At 43.6% G+C, this 18,170-nt stretch overlaps 1 protein-coding gene across 1 annotated transcript in view; it reads left to right on the forward strand.

Moving 5' to 3' along the window:
• The window catches only part of rasgrp3 (RAS guanyl releasing protein 3 (calcium and DAG-regulated)), a 31,599-nt gene extending 13,435 nt beyond the window's left edge, over positions 1–18,164 (forward strand). Inside the window, exons 2-17 of the mRNA XM_056609141.1 lie at positions 1,659–1,892; positions 2,246–2,348; positions 3,881–3,943; positions 4,836–4,967; positions 5,464–5,611; positions 6,785–6,958; positions 8,154–8,270; positions 9,024–9,302; positions 10,472–10,552; positions 10,891–11,004; positions 11,775–11,890; positions 12,147–12,294; positions 12,887–12,923; positions 13,346–13,495; positions 13,832–14,223; positions 14,596–18,164. Of these exons, the coding sequence (XP_056465116.1) occupies positions 1,823–1,892; positions 2,246–2,348; positions 3,881–3,943; positions 4,836–4,967; positions 5,464–5,611; positions 6,785–6,958; positions 8,154–8,270; positions 9,024–9,302; positions 10,472–10,552; positions 10,891–11,004; positions 11,775–11,890; positions 12,147–12,294; positions 12,887–12,923; positions 13,346–13,495; positions 13,832–14,223; positions 14,596–14,604 (2,133 nt within the window). The 5' untranslated portion in view covers positions 1,659–1,822 and the 3' untranslated portion in view covers positions 14,605–18,164. The remainder of the gene's footprint in view (positions 1–1,658; positions 1,893–2,245; positions 2,349–3,880; positions 3,944–4,835; positions 4,968–5,463; positions 5,612–6,784; positions 6,959–8,153; positions 8,271–9,023; positions 9,303–10,471; positions 10,553–10,890; positions 11,005–11,774; positions 11,891–12,146; positions 12,295–12,886; positions 12,924–13,345; positions 13,496–13,831; positions 14,224–14,595) is intronic.
• The last annotated feature ends 6 nt before the right edge of the window (positions 18,165–18,170 follow it).

An 18,170-nucleotide genomic window follows, 5' to 3' on the forward strand; every position in this document is an offset into this window, starting at 1 on the left:
GTTCACTTCTGTTAACCCTGAAATCAGTTCTCACAGAGAGTCTGCTGTTCTAGATTTGTTGTGTTTCTCGACGATTACTCAACTGTGTTTCGTTAAGTCAGCAAAGGCCTTGGTTGTATGGTTCTTTCGGTCTGTTCAGGTGTTATAGAAAATGTTATAGTAAACAGGGTTTTTTGTTGTGAAGAGGTTCTGCCGCCACGTTTGGCTCCTGGGATCCAGGGTGGTCGCAGGACCAGCGTACCTCTTGGCTCATGTTCATGGATGAGTTGAGGAACCCTCCACAACTCAACCAATGCAGGGTGTCGATGGGAAGCACACACACTCAACACCACGTCCTCCTGTTACATCTGGGTTGCTAGACACTGTGTATCTGGCCTTTTATTTACCCTGAGCAAACCTATGTCAAGCAACATTTAGATATATTTTCATATTCAGATACAAAGATATATTTATTTGAGTAGTTTCAGCCTATCGACGTACCAGACCGGGTGATAAATGGGGGCCCGCGAGGGTTGAATAAGGACACACTCACACAAAAACACATAGTCAATCCTGATATTGACTCAAGTGTCAGGAGGCAAATGAAAAGGCGTGTCCCTGAGGCGTCCAGGGGCCTCTCCAAGGTGACATCGGCTGATTACGCACGAAAGACATTAACCACTTCTGTGTCGTCGTCCCCCCCCCCCCCCCAAGGGGCCCCAGATCCTCAGCCCCCACGATGCATTGCTAATCCTCATTCAATCACTGTGGGATAGATTAGCCAATCCACGGGCCAATCAACAGGAACCAGAGCGCCCTACCGTGACAACGACAACAACATCATCGCTAATGCAGTAGTCCTCTTAGCGGTCAGTCTCGTCTCGGAGGAGGATTGAGATTGTGCCCTAGAGACATTCTGATGTCAGGTTTTTTTTTGTGGTCTTAGTTCCACTAATTGTCTGTTCAAATCAACGACAGCCCCCTTTTCAGAAACCTTGCGGGACATTATGAATGCTGGTCCTACGTCAAGAGAGAGAGAGCCGGCTGGCTCGTAATTAAATCACCTCGTGCTCTACTTCCTGTTCAGAGGGTTCATTTTGTTCTTTTGATCTATCTGGGTCTCCAGTATAAAAGGATTTCTCTTTCAAATGTGCCTATTATTGTGCCCTCTTGTTGTAACCCACAGCGATGAAAAAAACATGGATGGAAAATTAAGAAATGCCATTTCAATTGATTAATCTTTTTCTCCTGTTGCCAACTCTTACGCTATTGTTATATTAGCAGAGAGAGGTAGAGAGAGTAGATGTGTATAGTTAGTGAATTATTACTTTCAAAGAACAAAGATTGCAAGTAATGAATATGGCGTTATTTCACTCCTCAAACATATACCTTGTTATAGCATCACATTTAGCAACATAGTTTAAATTAACTTATAATATAGTCAAATGTTGAATATCATATATATATATACTGTATATTTTCATAGGCTATCATGAATCTTTATGGATGGGACAATGAAGAGGGACAGGAAAGTGGGTTGAAGAAGAGAGGGAAAGTCATGGAGCATTTGACCACAGCTGGGAATCAAACCTGTGATCGCGACATGGCACATTGCCGACATGGATTACAAGTGGGAATTTTATTCTCATAACTGACAGCTCTTTCTCCTCCACTCACAGGGTGCATCCTAAACGTTTGGATCCATAGCAGTCCACCTCTGACCTCCAGCTGTGGAGGTGTGCCATGTATCTCCTTGCCCCCGGGGCTGCCTGACATCACCACCCACACCCCCCACCATCACCACCCACCGCCCCACCATCCTGCCCGGCCTCAGACCCCCATCATGGGCTCCACCACACTGGGGAAAGCTGCTCCGTTTAACCTCCTCCTGGAGGAATGCATTCAGGCCTTTGGTAGGTCACCAGTCCCAATGTGGTTTCCTAGCACTCTGAATCAATAGAGGGGATTCATCTGCACTGTTACAATAACCTTTGCCATTACGATTGCAATGATTGCGAGTGCTGAGGCCGCATTGCCGTTTGTCTGACTATTTGTCAGACTTTTTGACAAACTGCTGGACTGGCTGTTTGACTGGCTGATGGACAGTTAGGCAGACTTTTGTCGAACTTTCAGAAATTTGACACAATGTTTGACTAATCGCCCGGGCAGCTGGGACAGTTCGACGGTTTGTTGGACAGCTGGACTCAAAGGCCCACAGTCTAACCATCCCCTTTACTTACTTATTATTGTGTCTCTCTCTGACCAGATGAAAACGGGGAGCTGAAGAGCAGCCACCTCCCCCGGACTCTGCTGCTGATGCACCGCTGGTACCTCACCTCCACCGAGCTGGCAGGCAAACTGATCATGATATATCCTTTCCTGAAAACCTTCCGGAACCAGACCGCCAGCCCTGTTTCAAAGACTGGAATTGTCACGGCTAGCGCAGGAAGTTGAACCCAAATGCATAAATCAGACTAGGTAGGTTGGTAGGTAGGTGAAAAAGGAAGCTTTACTTTGTGAAACCAACCAGACACCAATAAGGAACCGACAAACTGGACAACAAACTATGGTGCAGGGCTAAGCAGGACAAGAACAGGACTTGTCAGGTTCGGGACAGAGTTAGACGGCTGGGGAGCTAGGCTGCGTAGCTGGGAAGCGAGTGCGGCAATCCTCTCCAGGACACAGCCTATGAGGCGGTCCTGGCGCCTTAAGGTCTCTGCCAGGAACATGGATAATCTCTGCTGGATTCATTTGTTTGCTGGGTTCATTTGGTTGGTTGGTTCCTTCTGTCAAGGCTTGCGCAGGGAGGTGAACCCAAAGGCAGGTATCTGACTCAGGCGGCAACAGAAGCTTAACTGGTGAGAATAGTGGCTTATTAACACAGGTTGTGTGTTAAAGCAGGGAGTGAGTGCGGTTGAGGCAGGATCGTTCCAGGAATATTGGGGACTTGGCCTTAACTGCTTGAACTAATTACAACCATTAACACACAATCATTGCAGTATTCAATGCATCTTCCGGAGGAGACCCTGTTCATGGGACGTGGTTGTAATGTCTGTTGGGTATTCGTTCATTGGATCATCTATCTAAAACATCTCCTGTCATTGAGGTAGCATGTTAATCGGTCCAGTGGAGATCCAGAAAGGCAATGATTGATTTCTGTTGAAAGAACATTAATTGTTCTGTGTTGCGTTGTGCCGAGTGCTATCTAGTCAGCAGGCCCCTGATGGATCGATTTTGCCTCCGAAAGCTCTCATCAGTCATAACGGAGAGATAATGCTTGTTCCTGCTCTGCCTAAATCAGTTGTACCAGAGGCTGTGTGATGATACATTATGAAGCCCATGTGCACTGGTACCAACATTCAATAGGATGATAAACAGAATAAGTTATTATTTTTCTATAGCATCACTTTTAGTGATAGCATTAGCTAGCTCGGGGTAGAGTGACAACAGTGCTGTAACTGACAAACCTGTCAATGACAGGGTTTGTAGTTTTACTGCGGCTAACCTGCGTCAGGCTCTCGACGAGCTAAACGCTGTCTTGATGGGTTGAGAACACAAAGTATGTGTGTACGTGTTCAAGTTACATGTCTGTCATGTCTAGGGTGGCTTTGAAAATGTTGAATTCCTTTGACATTGCATGTTTGTGAATGTTTGTTTATGATAGACTGATAAGTGCACACAAATAGCAATGCGTACGACTTTTGGATTTGGCATATTCCTGGCACTACAGGAATATACAGTTTTCCAAGTCAAACATGGGTCTAAAGTTCCACGACTAGTACCCTGTTTTAAGTACACACTTTACATTTATTTAAATATGAATACAATATAAATGTATACACGATGATGTGCATGTCCCATGTCTTTGGAAGAGACGTCAAGGTCTTTAACTGAGCTTTACGTACCGCGACTGCCATGGAGAAGGCTGTGGGCACACCAGACTCAAGGTCTGCTATTTCATGAGGTAAGAGACTGGGTTCTTGTTTGTTCACGTCAGTGTTTCCCTGTTTAAATAACCCTGTCGCCAACAGTCCATAACATAGAGAAGGCAATCGAGAGATGATATTGGTTCTTCAGGTGATACAGATTAAATACATGTCTGTTGGGAACCTTTTGTACATCGGGTAATATGAAACGATCAACACTGGTTTGCTTAAAATGTTACAATTATATTTTTCTTTATTCATCTTCCAATTTCTGAAACAACAGACACATGTTAAACAAAATTAATACTTATAAATAAATTCAACTTAGTGATTCTAAGTCAGTTAAACAAATCCTTAATCCGTCGAACTAACTCATTCTAACTGTAATATCTGTTACACATACATGAATATCTTCCGTATTTACAATGCAAAAAAAACAGATACTGCTCACTTACATAACAGCATGGACGACAATGAGTCACGACATCCCCCTAGCTCTATGAGGGTGTCTGCTCTGGGGCGGCCGGGCCCACTGGGGACGGAGCTTCACAGCGTGGACCTGCGGTGGTTGGCTGTATCTCTGAGATTTGTGATGCATTATTCTGAGGTCTGCCCGAGGTGGGCTAGAGGCTCTGCTCCTGAATGACCTCTCTGAGCTTTGTCACTCCTACATGAACTATTTCCATTTCTCTGCACCTGGAGGCCGTGCTGCTGCACAGTTGAGAGCATGTCTTCCATGAAGAATGGGATTGTTTCATTGCACTGCGGAATAATCTGTTTTTGTGTTTAGCCCTACTACCCGGTCTATTAAGACAATGCAAACACTTCTGCTTCTTTATTAACATACTCATCCAAAATTCTGTGCCCATGCCTGGACTTCTTGATCAATCAAATGTCCTGAAATCCAACATACTTTTTGCATGTGTGTAGATACTGGATTGTGACGTTTCCGGCAGAGTTCAATCTGGACCTGGGTCTGATACGGATGACCGAGGAGCTCAGAGACCTAGCAGCTGAGCTGGGCTTTAAGGAGCACTACAAACTCATCGACATCTCCACCATGTAAGTCCAACACGGTATAAGTACTCCACCATGTTAGCACTCTCACCAGCTTCAATCGGACCTCACCCTTTTTAATGGTAAATAGGCCAAGTTAACTTAATGCTAACCACGTTAACATGCCAAGGACACTTGCCCCCTAGTAGGGACCCTAACATGCTAGGTACCCCAAGATCCTAGGTACCCTAACATGCTGAGTTCCCTAGCATGCCACGTAGTCCCTAGCACTTTAGGATGCTCAGCATATTTGTTTACCTACATACCAGAATATGCAAAGTACTCTAGCATCCTCAGTACCCTAATGTGCTAATCATCCTCCCCGCTAAATTATCCTACATACATGCTTAACTACAGTAGCATTCCAAGAGATCTAACATGCCAACACGTATGGATACACCTGCCAGCTCAAACGCACCCATTCAAATAATGATGGTCTTAAACACTTGATCGGCACTTGGGAACCGTGTTGGTTGACTTGCTGGGGTTGTCATACCTCCAGTCCGTCGTATGACTGGATGCGTAAGCTGACCCAGAGGAAGAAGCAGGTGAAGAAGGGCAAGGCGTCTCTGCTGTTCGACCACCTGGAGCCCATGGAGCTGGCCGAACACCTCACCTTCCTCGAGTTCAAGTCCATCAGGAGAATATCCGTGAGTATAGAACACGTACACCAGTGGTTACCCAGCTTGTTTGGGTCTGGAAATGTTTGGGATTCCAACTTCTTACTGTTGTTTTCTACAGGAATATATGAGAAGATTTTAATACACGTCTATCCACATGTCTTTACATCTCCAACCGCGCTGCCACACCCCACATAAATCCTATACAAAGCAATGGTATCAACGTTGACCAATCAGGGACTTTGATTTGGATATTGACTTCTCACATGTCTTGTAGATGTGAGAAGCTTCCACAGACATACACACACACACACACACACACACACACACACACACACACACACACACACACACACACACACACACACACACACACACACACACACACACACACACACACACACACACACACACACACACACACACACACACACACACACACAAACACGCACATCGTTTTAACCCAACCAACCCATAGAGGTATTTTGCAGTGTGTGTTCGTATATACAAAACCTTTAAGAGACCTCTAAACCTTTAAATTAAAACCCACAGGTAGGGAAACACACAAATACAGCCAGTAAATCCATCTTTCAATTTGTATTACCTAGCCAAAGAATCAGTAAAACCAAACCATTGATACTCTAATGACGTTTAGCAACTGGCGGTTGATGAGATTAGTTTCGAGAATGTAAACATGGGCATTACTTGTGGTTCCATTGTTGGGATTCAGCTTCGGTGTCTACTGGACTGTGTTTTATTTATTTTTATTGATGGGCAACTTCCTCTTCCACATTTCCTGTTGGTCTTGTCTCAAGGACGCACACATTTGCTGGCACAGGAAGCTAGGTCAGGAGAACATTAAGGGTATGTTAATTGGTTGGGACACACAAACACTCAGACATGCACACACACACACACACACACACACACACACACACACACACACACACACACACACACACACACACACACACACACACACACACACACACACACACACACACACACACACACACACACACACACACGCTTAAAATGCTTTAAGGTCAGTCTGATAGTATAAGATGTTCTTTATTTATCCTAGAGGGGACATCCTTTATAGCAGGAGAACAGAACAATAATAACGATAACAATAATGCAAATAGATTTTCTTTAGCGCTGACATTTAAGTTAAGGTTGTCATGGTTGTTGTGGGTCTTCTAGTTCACAGACTACCAGAGCTACGTCACCCATGGGTGCCTGAGGGACAACCCCACCCTGGAACGCTCCATCGCCCTGTTCAACGGTGTCTCCCAGTGGGTGCAGCTCATGGTGCTTAGTAAGCTAACACCACAGCACCGTGCTGAGGTCATCACCAAGTACATCAACGTAGCTCAGGTAGGAACCACTGGTGCGTCGGGAAGGACAGGAGGAAGAACGTGGCTTGATTTTGGCACTTTCAAAGGTTTAGTGTAGTTTGAAAGGTTTTTAAAGTTCTAAGGCGTTAGTTCTTTGTCCTTCACCAACCAAGAATAGTTTAATACAAATATCTACAGTTATGGTAGAGCTGAAACCCCAAGCTCCTTAAAGGAGCATTTCACCGGTGGAGGCATGGATATGTATTGAAATTGGGTCCTATAGGTAGTCGAATAATAAAATAAAATTCTAATTTGGTGCCATCTTGACTGAGAAAAGGCAGAAAGTCATGCACCACGATGCACAGCTTCGCTGGCCACTCCCGCTGATCTAGATCTCCGCCTATCGGCTGTAGCAGCCGCAGCCGCCTCATGTTCCTCTATCAGCTTCAGCTGCTTGTCGCTATATTGCGGCTCGTAGAGGTAGCCACGAACATCTGATCCGAGCATCAGATCTTCAAATCCCCATCTTCTATGTCATATCCAGTACCTTCCGCCATTGTACTTCAGTTTTATCAACAGCCTCTGTTAGTTTAGCTTTAGACGCTGTAGATGTTAGTTTCTGCTGGTGAAGTCCCACCCACTGGCACTGCTCTAATAGGTCTGTAGCGTCAGTGGTGCTTGTAGTCTTACGAGAATCCTCCCCTCTTACACTTCCTATTTACTTCTACGCAAAAATCGTCATATTGCGTCATCTTAAACAGGAAGTGTTGGAGATCGATACGGATCTCTCCAGTCTCTCCAGAAAATAAGGGAATGATGCACGACCATTCAAAAATATGAGTGGGTTTCTAACGAAGCAAAGCTTAATGGAAATGGGTGGAGTTTCCCTTTAAGACTGTATCTCATACGACTCTGATCTGACCTCCCAGGACTAATGACACAAAATATAGATGCCAATCTTAGGTGTCTCCTAGCTACTGTCTCCAAATATGCTTCGTAGCTACTGCAGTCTCCTAGCAAATATGGAACTGTCTCATCTGAAACCACTGTTGAGGAGATGTTAGCAGAGGGTAAGGAGATGAAGGACAGGGTCAAAGGTTAAGAGCATTTTCTTCCTGCTTACAGTAAAGTACATCTGGACCTAAGTTGATGAGGCTTCTTTTTGTTATTATTAAAAACTTGTTGCATACCAATTACGAGTCTTGTTGATTTGGTTTATTATCTCTATCCTACAGAGACTACTCCAGCTGCAGAACTTCAACACCCTGATGGCGCTGGTGGGAGGCCTCAGCCACAGCTCCATATCCAGGCTGAAGGAGACACACTTCCACCTGGCCCCTGAGGTCACCAAGGTGACCCTTGCCTTCAGACCTCTGAATGATCTGAACTCATCAGAAACAGCAGTTGCTTGAGAGACATTTTCGATTTTAGCATGGAGAGGGGTTAATGCAGGAGTTTGACTCTCAACTGATTGGTTTCTGGGTTTGATTCCCTGATTTAGCCTAACCTGTGGGCATCCTTAAACTAGATATTTAATCCCTACCTGCTCCTTAAGAACATGTATCTGAAGTCAATTTCGGACAACATGCACAACATGCCTCTGATAACTCCAATAAGATAAACATTGAAACGCTTGACCCACTGAGGGAACATGAGACTGACAGGATAGTTTGAGAGCACCTAAGTGATCCAGTAGGGCTGCCTCCATCCTGTCATTAACTTATAGAGCTTTAGTCAAGATCAATGATGGAGATTGAGATAGCATGGTCGTATTGATCGCTGGGTGGATGTTAGTCTATGATGGACCCGTCTTACCTACTTCCTCTCTTGCTCCCTTTAATGACAACAACACAAGCTTAAAAAAACATACACAAACGGAAAGAGACATAACAACACAAGAATGTTAAAAATCCCAAACATAAAAAAACAAACATAAACAATCCTAAATGAACACAAACAGGAACGAGCGTGAACAAAACACAAACATGGAAGTACACCCACACAAAAACATCAGTAAAAATAGAAAACATAAACACACACAACACAGACAACACAAACACACACCAGCAGCACAGTAAACATGATGGCTGTGGTTCTGGCTGCAGGTGTGGGGTGAGATGACGGAGCTGGTCTCCTCCAACGGCAACTACTGCGGCTACCGCAAGGCCTTTGGCGAGTCGCGCGGCTTCAAGATCCCCATCCTGGGCGTGCACCTGAAGGACCTGATCGCCGTGCACGTGGTGTTCCCCGACTGGGTGGAGGACGGCGCCAAGGTCAACCTGGTGAAGATGCAGCAGCTGTACGGCACCTTCAACGAGCTGGTGTCCCTACAGGGGGCGGCGGCTCAGGTGGAGCCCAACATGGACCTCATCTACCTGCTGACGGTGGGGAGCATGGGTGGAGACACACAAGCACATAGGACAAAGACACATAGTATATGCACAGAGGCATTTAGACACACACATAGGCATAGACACAGATAGGCACACATGTACACGCATAGACACACATAGACACACATAGACCTATATAGACACTCAGACATAGACACATGTAGACCCACATATAGACGCACGTAGACACACACATAGACCCATAGACATAAACAAAGACACACATCGACACATAATTAGAACAAGTATATAGACAAATATCATAATGCTATAAAGTACATTTTTTGTCATTTCTAAAAAGATCAAGAAGAACCATCCCGTCAGCCAGCTTGTAATATAAGAGTGTATATATTATGTGTATATATATATATATATATATATATATATATATATAATGTGTACAAATCCCAGACTCATGTCCATGATTGTTCCACTTTAAGCAAAAAGTTAAAAAAAAGACATTAGGCCCTGTAGGGGCTTATTATTGAGAAGACATAATAGTAAAATAATGATAATAAAATGAAACAACAATCAGCCATGAGGTTAAACCAGTACTCTAATACTACATCAGACGATGCTGTAACCAGCAGCTTAAAAAACACATGCAGCAGATGGGGGGGATTAGCCAGGTGTGTGCTCCCATTTCCCTTCCCTCTGGTTGGTTAATTCAGGAGTCATTTTACAAAACACACACACAGAGGACATGACTTCACCATCCCTTACGTCAGGCACACAGTTGCATTAGAACACAACAGAAAAAGTCTTCCATCTACTCTATACAAACACACACACACACACACGCACAAACGCACACACACACACACACACACACACACACACACACACACACACACACACACACACACACACACACACACACACACACACACACACACACACACACACACACATATGCTCACACACACACACACACATATGCTCACACACACAGACACACATACACACACACACACACACACACACACACACACACACACACACACACACACACACACACACACACACACACACACACACACACACACACACACACACACACACACACACACACACACACACACACGCATGGTTAATGAAAGCATTTACGATGCCGATGTTTGAGTTAATCATGACCGGGGGTGTCTCTCATCTCTCCTCAGCTGTCCCTGGACCTTTATTACACCGAAGATGAGATTTACGAGCTCTCGTTGCTACGGGAACCACGGAACTCCAAGTCATTGGTGAGTCTCTGTTTTGAGTCTTCAGACGCAGTGTCTCTCTTGAGTCATAATGAATTTACACATACACACATACATGCACGCAGACACACACACACACACACATGCATGCATGCACAAATACACAAAAACCAACACAACCACATACAAATATAAAAACACACTGACATACACCATCACACAAACATACACATCTCCAGTTGCTACGGGAACTCCAATAAAAAATGTTTGCCATATTAACCGTCCCCGGCTACTATGACACAGACGTATGGTTTCGACCGAGTTTACAACTCGTTGATTTGACCTTGTTTCATGTCCTTGAACACATTTCTCCCATACAGTCAAACTCTCCGACCACTCCCAACAAGAGCCTCGCCCCCCTCGACTGGGCATCTGGGGTCACCACCAAGCCAGACCCCTGCGTTGTCAACAAACACATCCGGAAGGTGGTGGATGTGAGTGCCTGGATGTACACCACTACACTGTCCAACATATAACATGTGTTCTCAAGCTCAACACCACTACACTGTCCAACGTATAACATGTGTTCTCTAGCTCAACACCACTACACAGTTTATACATATAACATCTGTTCTCTGGCCCAACAACACTGCACAGTTTATACATATAACATCTGTTCTCTGGCTATACATCACTAGACAGTTTATACATATAACATCTGTTCTCTGGCTTTACACCACTACCAGTTTATACATATAACATCTGTTCTCTGGCTTTACAACACTACACAGTCCAAAATATAACATCTGTTCTCTGGCTTTATAACGCTACACAGTCCAAAATATAACATCTGTTCTCTGGCCCAGCACCACTAAACCGTTTATGCATATAACATCTGTTCTCTGGCTATACACTACTACACAGTTTATACATATAACATCTGTTCTCTGGCTGTCTACCACTAGACAGTTTATACATATAAAATCTGTTCTCTGGCCCAAAACCAATACACAGTTTATACATATAACATCTGTTCTCTGTCCCGACCCTACCCACAGCAGGCCAGGCTCAGAAAAAAAAGATAAAGATTGTTTAGGTCTTGGTATATTTAAAACTAAATCGAAATGACTTGACAAAATAGCAGGTTTGCAACTAAATCGAAGCTCTGCATTGGGCTTGGATGAACTGTACTGTGCAAGGAACATCTCAAAGAAGTGATCATCATACATATATTCATATGTTTCTCTATCTTATCTCTCTCAAGTCTGTTTTCAGGAACTACGACCACGACCGAGACGGCTACATCTCCCAGGAGGACTTCGAAAGTATCGCTGCTAACTTCCCCTTCCTGGACTCCTTCTACGTTCTCGACAAAGACCAGTGAGTAGACCTTTAAAGGTCTTGACTCTAGTGGTGGGGGGAGTGTAGTTGTTGGGGGGGTTGATTCCAAGCTGAAAGGTACTGGGTTCGATCCCCAATGTCCGCAGCTTATCTCTAGCCTTCTTAGTGCAAGATGCCCTCACCCCTTCCTGCTTTTTAATGACATGTATCTGAATTCAGTCACTTTCTCTTTTGTCTTCACTTGACTTTGACTTTGACTTTCTACTCACAGTTTAATGTGTTCTCTGTGGCTCAGGGACGGACTGATCAGTAAGGATGAGATGATGGCATATTTCCTGAGGGCCAACCCGCTGCTCCAGTGCAAGATGGGCCCCGGGTTCATCCACAACTTCCAGGAGATGACCTACCTGAAGCCCACCTTCTGCGAACACTGTGCTGGATTTGTGCGTAAATTGTTCTACTCTGATCTCCTTTGATCTGCTTGTTATCTTGTATCACAAAATAGGACTTTTCCGATTGTGGGTCCAGTCGATACTCCTACCAACTAGGCGACTAGCCCCGAGATAATGAGCATGCCGTCACAGTCAGGGAGAGGGGGGAGCAGGGTGATGATCGGAATGGCTCGGATTGGTGACTGTCGATTGTACTTGCTCAAAGTAGAAAGTACTGAACAGTATTTAGAATCAAAAATGATTGACAAAATTGAATAAATGAAGCAGCAGGGGATGGACATTTTTTTTTAAAGATGCCTGTGGACATTGGTGTTCGAATCCTGAACCATTAAGCTGGGAGACACACACTAACCAATGACTGCCCTGCCATGATTTATCCGTATTATGTTTCATCATCGGTGGGTATCTGGGGCCATTGTTTTCAACTAGTAAATGTCAAAGTTGTTTGACACATGTCATGGCTTGCTTGTGACTGGCTTATGGTTGTTATTATTGTTATTGGTTGGCTTGTGAATATCCTGCTGTGACCAGGAATTTACTTCAAACTCTCTGTTTATGTTGTTTCCCCTCTTTCTATTTCCAGCTCTGGGGAATCATCAAACAGGGCTACAAGTGCAAAGGTACGCTAACCAAGGCAGCATTTTATATTAGTTGACCTTTTCCCCGACACGTTCGATGGAACGCCATGAAAAGTTCTCAAAGACCGAATACATAGAAATATATGAGCAGTTTGGAAAGTACTCAAAACACTTTCTCAATCATAGTGAACTGCAGGTGTTTCAGCAGCTGCTAACATTTACATAGTCCCTCGAGGATTTTATTATTAAAGTAGAAGTTAGTAAAAGAAGAAAAAGGTCGTAGAAAAAGGTCACCAAATATGTGTTATGTGTCAATGTGTGTGTGTGTGTGTGTGTGTGTGTGTGTGTGTGTGTACGTAAAAAAAGCAAACTGAAAAAAAAGGAATTGATGATCAAAAAGTATGAATTCCTTCCTGAATTGGTTTGATGGAGTTGTTAGTCAGCGTTGTGTTGTTGTGTGTTAGACTGTGGGGTGAACTGCCATAAACAGTGTCGGGAGCTGCTAGTCCTGGCCTGCAGGAAGCTGCTCCGCTCCTCGTCACTGGGCAACGTTTCCCCCAGTGAGCTGACCCACTGCTCCATGCCCAGCAGCCCAACACTGGCTACCTGCAAAGGTAGGGTATCCCTCTTATCACACTCCACCAACCGGTATGAATGCTCGCGTTAATATAAACCATACAGAACATACAGAAATAAATGTGGTTTGTTGGAACCTTAATGAGGGGCTGATGACGGTATTGAAAGGTATTGCGATTCGTCCATACACATTGCTTACGATCAAACGATCAAGGCTCTGTGTTTCAAACCGAAAGTTTGCAGTCTTTAGGTATGCCTGCCGGAATATTTGAGCAAGATTCCTTAACCCCAAACTGCTGATTAACAAAGTAGGAAATCGGTATATACAGTATAATCTTCAACACATTCTTCCCGTGCCTATGATGCTGCTGCAGACGAAGACGAGGTCTTTGAGTTCCCAGTCGTGGCTCCCCTGGCTCCAGACCCCCAGTCCATCACGCTGATGAGCGGGTCGGCCCAGCGCATCTCGGTCCGCCTGCAGAGAGCCACCATCAGCCAAGCCACCCAGATGGACCCCCTGTGGGCGGAGCGCGGCTGGGCGCCCGCAGCCGACAGCGGCTCCCACACCTTCCCCAAGATGAGGTACCGGCCCCACCGCAAGACGTCCAAGAACAAAGGCTTCGCCCGCTGGGAGAACCACGACGGTGGGTCCCGCCAGGGCTCTCCTGCCCAGAGTGTGGGTCTGGACCCCCAGCAGGGACCTGGAGGACCCCGGGGGTCGAGGAGGGACGCCGTTCAGAACGGGATCAGCACAAACAGAGGAAAGGTAAGGCTGCTGTAAGGCCGGTGGTCCTCCACCGCTTTTAGCTCGGAAAACGTTTGCAACTCCGAACTTGCTTCCCGAGACATCGTTTTGACCCAATCAACGCCTGCAAACCCATAGCACACCTTCTAGAATCTTTGGAAACCATGACAACTCAATTCATTAATGTTAGTTACGCATTCAATGTCCCCATCCTATTGGCTTTTAGAATGCATTTCACATCAGGTCAGCCATGGTTTCCCTAAAAGATTCCAGAAGATATCCCCACCCAACAATCCAATATGGCTCAATACGTTTGGGATAAAGGTATTATTTTTTATTATTATTACATTTTTCTTCCTAATGCTAAGTGAAATTTTGTTATCTACTCCCCAGGACAGTTGACTTGGCCACCGGTCCAGCTGTGGAAGGGTTTCTGGTTCCAGTACAGGGAAGTTATCGTCCCTGGGGGAGGTGCTTAGGTGCCTGCGGGCCCCCTTCCGCCACCCCCTGTAGCCGGCCCTGTCCCCTGGACCACAGGATACAGAGACATGTGGGGAGCCATGTTCATATGACCCCTGAAGAAGATACAGACTCAGCAACACTGGTGAAGTTCTCTCTCTCTCTCTCTCTCTCTCTCTCTCTCTCTCTCTCTCTGTCTCCCTCTTTCTCTCTCTCTGTCTTTGTCTTTGTCTACAGCGATAGCCACCCTGTTGTGTACTGACAAGGGATCAGTTGATGAGCAACAGGACAACTTGTCTCTGTTTGTTTGTTTTCTATCCAAAGGACACTTCACCTTTTCAGAACCTGATCACAAGTACGCTTGAAGCCAGTATGAGAAGGTTATGAACTATGAGAGCTAGTAAACATGTGTGGCATCTAAACCTGGCGCCTTATGTTTTGTATACAAACTCTCTCTGGAACAAAGAACAGCTTAAGGGTTTGTTTAAGGTTGTGGTTAAGGTTGGGTCGTAATTGGTTTCCGGGCATTGGCTTCGTTTGACTGGCTCAATAAGACGGTTGTTTTGAAAAGTCTGGACAGTGAAGAGAAGGAGAGGATGTTTGAGTTATTGTTTTTTGCCGCTCCTAGGGCCAAGAGACCACATGAAAAGTGACCAGGAATCAAAGGTTGGTGCATTTGTTCATGTGCGGTCATGGAAATACTGTCTGTCTCTCTAAAGAAATGGCTACTACTGACTATCCCGAAAGTGCCAGTTTGTGACGTATCTGTCTCTTCAGTATGGAGGTACCTACAAGTTGTACAGAGCGAGGTTGTGCTATAACTCATACAGAAGCACGTTTGTGTTCTTCTGGTCAAGTAGGAAGTGGTGGGTAGGGTCTTTCGGTTTGAAAGTTCACAGTGGAAGGGAAGTCGAGATGGTTGAAAGAGGAGACGGCCAGATGTTTTTACTACATCAGCTCCAGGTTTGATATTACCGTACATGGAAGGTGGTCAGCAAAGACAAGATAGGTTAGATATTGGTTGGGGTGAACTGCAGAGAGGAAGTTGACCGTGAAGCACAACATGATAGTTACAAGACTGTTTGACTCTTTATTAACAGTGTGGGGAAAGTTAAGACCCAAGAAGAAAGTAGACATCTTAAATTAGTTGGGGTTTGCACATTGCCCCAACAAAAAACCCACACCCAACTATTGAATGTTGGCCGAGATTGGCCACTGCCCATTTGACAATGTAAATTAAAATTACATTAAACATGTAAATGACAACAGCCAACCGCCACCAATGGGTTTGGCACAGTGTTGGCGTTTGTTGGTGCTTATTGGGGAAGGGTGCAAGCCCCTTTAGGTTAGGCTACTTGCCTTAGCAACTGAACTGGAAATCATGCAGGAAACACATCGAGCAAAGTTTAAATGAACTTCTAAAGGTCTTTCTGGGGAATGGCATTTTAAAGGAACAATAAGTGGTTCCCACAGAATGTTGTTGGAAATATACGTTATTTATTTTTATGATTGTTATCTTTCAAAGGGACCTAGCTTGTTCTACAACTCTCCAGTAGGTGTACCTAGTTAAAATGTATTAACAAAATATACATTTGTTGTTTTCTGTAGAAAATCTCTTCGTCTGAAACACTGCTTAGTGCTGCTTTATTGTCCTCATGATTGGTATAAAGGGCTTGTTTTATAATTTAATATTTATGTGGTTTGAATGGACAGAAAATGGTGTTTGTATGTGATTTGTATTAAAGTATTGCCTGATTTTTTCAGACTTTTTTTTTTAACTTGTCAAGTTTAAGGTATCTTTTAACTTTGACATGGATATACTAACATACACAGACATATCAATGTATGTAAACATATCTGTATATTTATACTTTTGTATGCACATTCCAACCCACAGATACAATTTCCAGAAAATGAAGTGATTTTCAATTCATCACCACTATAACATCAAAATATCTGCTCAGTATGTTCACCTTGAATTATTTATGGGAACTGATTGTATTTTTTGCCATTTGCCAACTGCCATTAGGAAAACAGACAACACTAGATCTATTCACAAATTACAACCCCCCCCTAAAACAGAAAAGCAGTGGGATGCATTCCACCAAGCTATAACTTTTTGTGCATTTATTTTATAAGGGACAAGACTTTCCTCTGAGATTAATAAAATGTCACAAAGAATGGATTTTGGATTTTCTTTGTTAAAATTACATCTGTTCTTTGTTGTTGCTGTGAATGATTTCGAAAAACAGCAACAATTGGATGTATCGATGTGTTGTATATTTCAAATTTTAGTTTAAATATCTTCAGAATTTTTTTCAATTGTTTAGTCGGGTTTATACATCATCAAACAGGCTCTTTACCTAAACCTGCTGTCATACTGATTTTGATTCCATTATTCTGGAAAGTTTGGGCTGTGTTGTGTTATGATAATGCTCGAACCCAATGGAGGAAAAAACACTGAAGAAAACATCAGTTTAATCTATAACATAGATGCAACGCAGATATTAATCCCAATGAATTTCGCTACAGAATGCATGTATAATCTAGACAAAACATTTCACTGTGTTTAAATGTTTGTAAAATTTACAAAAGAAAGTACTGATCTGGAGCCATTGCAGATTCTGTTGACAGTATTCACTAAATGGTATTCATCTGATCAACCTCTTGTTTCCTTACCTTTTAACTGAAAACATTGATGTGCCCACATCGGAAAAGCTTCTTAGAGCTTGCAGCCAGAGATAAGCTTGCTAAAGATTCAATTGTATCACGCAAAAAAAGACAGAGCCAATCCAATGGTACACCACTCAGAAAACAAACAACTGCAATAGTATTGAGTACTATTGCACTACCGCCGAATCAGACCCGAACAATGTGTTCATATTCAATTGACCCATATCAAAGGCCTTTTTTTTTTTTTTTTTTACAGAAATATAGCCTGTAGTGAAGTTTTATTTAAAGTATGCAGGATATATATTTTTTTTATGGTCCATACATTTTGAACTTTGAAATTACAGTAGTCTTTTCCTCTTCATCTGTTGAGCCATAAACACATCATGATCCTGTTTTAAGTCGTTAATATATTCCTTATTTTTTGCTTTATGTGAATATTTCTTTCAATGGCCTCAATGAAGCCATTTAAGTATCCTATCACTCAATTTCTAGGAATCACTTTCTAAAGATGTGGCATCTCTATGCTGTTTCAATTTCAATTAAAGATATTTATTGAACCTGCCTATCGTGCGTGATGATGTGTATGTTGGGCAACATTAATGCATTGAAACCTGCACCTGCAGTAGACCTAAGCAAAGTCTTCATACTATATGGCGAGGGGATCAAATTAGCGAGAAATGAAACAGAAGGCATGAATAGAAACGTTCATCGACGACAAATGGTCTGACAGCACTGTCTAGTGGCTGAGTTGGGCATCCTGCAAATTGGGTACCCAACATTGTTCCATAACTAAGAACTTTGCTTACCACTATTTTGTATTGATGTTTTTTTATCAT

The sequence above is a fragment of the Gadus chalcogrammus genome, chromosome 15 (genome assembly GCF_026213295.1).
Source record: "Gadus chalcogrammus isolate NIFS_2021 chromosome 15, NIFS_Gcha_1.0, whole genome shotgun sequence".
Lineage (NCBI taxonomy): Eukaryota > Metazoa > Chordata > Actinopteri > Gadiformes > Gadidae > Gadus > Gadus chalcogrammus.